The sequence below is a fragment of the Apium graveolens genome, chromosome 3 (genome assembly GCF_009905375.1).
Source record: "Apium graveolens cultivar Ventura chromosome 3, ASM990537v1, whole genome shotgun sequence".
In the NCBI taxonomy this organism is placed as follows: Eukaryota; Viridiplantae; Streptophyta; class Magnoliopsida; order Apiales; family Apiaceae; genus Apium; species Apium graveolens.
The window spans coordinates 12,404,699-12,408,246 of NC_133649.1; the positions used below are offsets into that span (position 1 = coordinate 12,404,699).

At 34.4% G+C, this 3,548-nt stretch overlaps 1 protein-coding gene across 1 annotated transcript; it reads left to right on the forward strand.

Moving 5' to 3' along the window:
• Positions 1–967: 967 nt before the first annotated feature.
• On the forward strand, positions 968–3,117 carry LOC141713891 (uncharacterized). Its single transcript, XM_074517456.1, has 8 exons — positions 968–994; positions 1,083–1,355; positions 1,444–1,718; positions 1,821–1,923; positions 2,110–2,211; positions 2,464–2,562; positions 2,661–2,711; positions 3,031–3,117. Exons 1-8 carry the CDS (start codon positions 968–970, stop codon positions 3,115–3,117), a joined length of 1,017 nt encoding a protein of 338 aa, XP_074373557.1.
• Positions 3,118–3,548: the final 431 nt, after the last annotated feature.

Genomic DNA, 3,548 nt, shown 5'->3' on the forward strand with positions numbered 1-3,548 from the left:
TGTTGGTAAGGAGGCTTGGAAAATTTTTGTTGCTGAAAGGACTACCTCGACATGGAAGGTATACGCGAAAGAGATCGTGTGTTTATATCTGTGTTTTATTTATGTTGTGAACTGATATTTTTATGTATTACAAATATTTTAGGAAAAATAGCATGTTAATATTATTTAAAATGTTTGTTGTAGTCACTTAGTGAAAAATAAATGGAGCGGGTGAGCAATCGAAAATATCCTCACCGCATATCTAGAAAGGGTTATGTTGGATTGTTGGAAGAAGAGGTAACCTCTGTTTAAGCATTGAACTTAAATAGTTGCATTCTACATATATTGTTGTTTTAATATTTTTTTGATTTTAATCAGCAAAAGAAAGGAACCTTGGCTCTCGATGAAGAACCTGGTCGGGCTCTTATGTGGCACAAGGCTCGTAAGGGAAAACTTGATGATGAGGAGGTTGATCCAGAGCTAGCTGAAATAGGAAAAAGAATTGTGAGTATTTAACAAGCAACGTTAATTTTTTTAATTCAATTCAATTCAGTTTTAATTTTAATATTTTTATGAGGAGGTTCATTCAGTTCTGATTTATATGTTAACATTCTCATGACAGAAGAATTTACTGGAGCTGCAAAGTAAGGGGGAATTCATTCCTTCTGGGAGTCAAGATGTGTTAAATACGGCCTTGCAAACTCCCGAACATTCGGGGAGGGTTCGAGGAGTTGGAGTCTTTGTTAGCCCATCAATTTTCTTTAATTTACCAAATGGAAAAAGAAGTAGAATAACCAAAGCTGGGTTGTTGGCCCGGGATTGTGAGAGGGATGCAAAGTTGGAGAAGGCCAAGCAAGAGATGGCGAAGGAAATGGAGAAGACAAGGCAGGAGTTGGCTGAACTGAAGGGCTTACTCAGTAAAGCAAATATTTAATCTCCTCTGGTTTCGGATAAAGCAAGTTGTGATGCTCAAATAGTTGATGATCAAATGGATCCTTTTCCACCAGAGAACAAGGTAAAATAACAAGCACATTTATTTAATTTAGCTCGACATTATTCAAGCATTCGTCATAGTTACTCGTTAAATATATATATGTGTGTAGGCTGGTCCACGAAAATATGAGTTGGCTGTGGGCATAATAGAAAATAAGGTGGCATTTGGCTTGTTGTTTGACGATGATGACATGAACAAATCTATTCACGGATTGCCAATGCAGCCTGGTTGTGCTCGTGTCTCAGTGGATGGGCCAATCCAAGGACAAGCCAAGATTCCTATTCCGGTAGTCGGTGAGATTGAAACAGTAGAGCAGGCTGTTGGCTCCTACGTCTCATGGCCCCGCGACTTAATCATATTCCCAGATGCCCCTGCTACCGCGGTATATATTTTTACATCTATGTTTTATTGGATCTCGCACTATTATATTAACTCTATATTTGTTTCAATAAATTTGATAATATTTTCAGAAAAGTAAAAGGAAAGGGAAGGTTCCTTTAACTGATTTGCATAAGGTTCAGTCCTTATTTGAGAATATGGAAATTAATAAAAATGTTCCGAAGCGCTTTCGGTTGTTGTATAAACATGCAACGACATTCATGAAGTCCACTGGAAACTCCATTCAAATCCCGTGCGATGCGGAGGTGTTTGGTGTTGAGAAAAGAATTTTCATTTTGCATGAAAACATAATTGCTTTGCTTGAGTTTAAAATGATTGACCAAGCAGCAATTTCTGCATACATGGCGTGAGTAGTATAAATTTTTTAATTATTGTCTTGTCTTCTTGTTGATAATTTCTGCATTTATATTTATATTTTTTTTATAATTTCATTTTATTTGCAATGCAGATACTTGCATTGCATGGTTTGTGAAAATGAAAATTTGGAGCAATTTGCTTTATGTGATCCCGGAGTCTCGTTTACCTTGTACAATAATTTTGAAGATAATTTGGTTAGTCGATTTAAAGAGGGTAATCCTGATCGTCTCTTTTTTATGCCACATAATAGCAAGTAAGTACATAAAAAATGTCTCCAGATTTATTATAAATCGCTTTATTTATTTATTTATAAGCATGAAATTCAAAATGATATGATTCTGATATTAATTCTGTTTATTATAAATATTTATAAAAAATAGCTGCCATTGGATATTGGTTGTGATTTGGGCGGGCGAGGTTTTCATACTCAATCCTCTGCCTCGTTCAACTACCTATCCCGAGTTGGAAAAAGCAATATCAAGGTATTTGCATTTAATTTCGAGTGATTATTTTCATTATTGAGATATCAATCAATTTGTGTTATTGATACTGCTAAGATGACAGGGCTGTGATTGCGTTCAAAGTTTAGGCCGGAAGGGGAAATAAAGCACCGACTATCAGATATATTACCGTAAGAACCAGGGGCATTAATTTACTTATTAGTCAGAGTTTTTTCGGTTAGATAGGGGCATTAATTTACTTATTAATTGGTCTGAGTTTTTTGGATTAAATAGGGATGCCCCAAACAGCCCGGTGGAACTGAATGCGGCTATGTTGTTATGTGGTATATGAAAGAAATTGCCATGGATAATGAAATGAGATTTGTCAAAAAGGTATATTTTTTTGCTTAATTCATTCTTGATATAACTGGTGTACATATAATTTGTGGTAGAATTCATTGTTACTAATTCCTGTGTGTTACACTTTTCAGTGGTCGACAAAGAATCGAAAGGTGACTGTTGCCAAGGCTGAGCTGGACGAGGTTCGATGTGAGATTCTTAGCCATATCGAGTCCTTCTTATAAAAAGGCCTAATCTGCAGCTCCTTTATGTAGACTGAATTTGTAAGAATTTGTAAGAGCTACTAGTGGTTTTTGTTGATAAATATAATGAGGGAACTTTAGTTGGTAAATTTCTGTTTGGGATGAACTATGTAAATGATCGATGGTGGATATCTAGTACTTGCTATTGCAGCTATGTAGTTTGTTTGGATTATGAAGTTTGGTTGGTGGTGGATATATGTACGTAATTGGTATAATCTATGGTAAATCAATGAATGTATGTTTGTTTTGGTTTGGTTAGTTTTGGAATGGTAAAATGGCAGTTGGTATGTTTTTGGATGACTCTTGTTTGTGTTTTGGGCATTTGATTGAAACAGGGGATTCATGAATAAAAAAAATAAACAAACATCACTTCATGAACAAAATAACTGATGTAAAATGTAGTCAAATAAGACATTTCATTCAATAAACTGATGTCATAAGCAGGCACATATATCAGCTCACAAGAAATGAATGATGTAAAATAATATAATAGATATCACATTTTATAAGAACTGATGTTAAACACACATAAAGACATCGGTTCCATTAAAAAAAGAAAGGTATGACATCGCTTCTAATAAAAGACTGATGTAATATGTTAAGTTACACATCAGTTTAACAAGTTTTTCGATGTTAATGTATCATATTGCTTTATATGTGATAAGTTTAAAATAATATACATGACATATGAATGAATAACTGAAACCATAGTGAAGGTATACATTGAAGGAAAATACATCACATTGTTAAGAAAAACGATGTCTAAATTGTGTATAG

What these genes read in the sequence shown, in the direction of transcription:
- LOC141713891 (XM_074517456.1), top strand. Translation starts at nt 968, where the DNA reads ATGGATCCTTTTCCACCAGAGAACAAG. An exon ending in CAGATGCCCCTGCTACCGCG is followed by an intron (nt 1,356 to 1,443) that starts GTATATATTTTT and finishes TAATATTTTCAG; the next exon opens with AAAAGTAAAAGGAAAGGGAA. An exon ending in AAATGAGATTTGTCAAAAAG is followed by an intron (nt 2,563 to 2,660) that starts GTATATTTTTTT and finishes TACACTTTTCAG; the next exon opens with TGGTCGACAAAGAATCGAAA.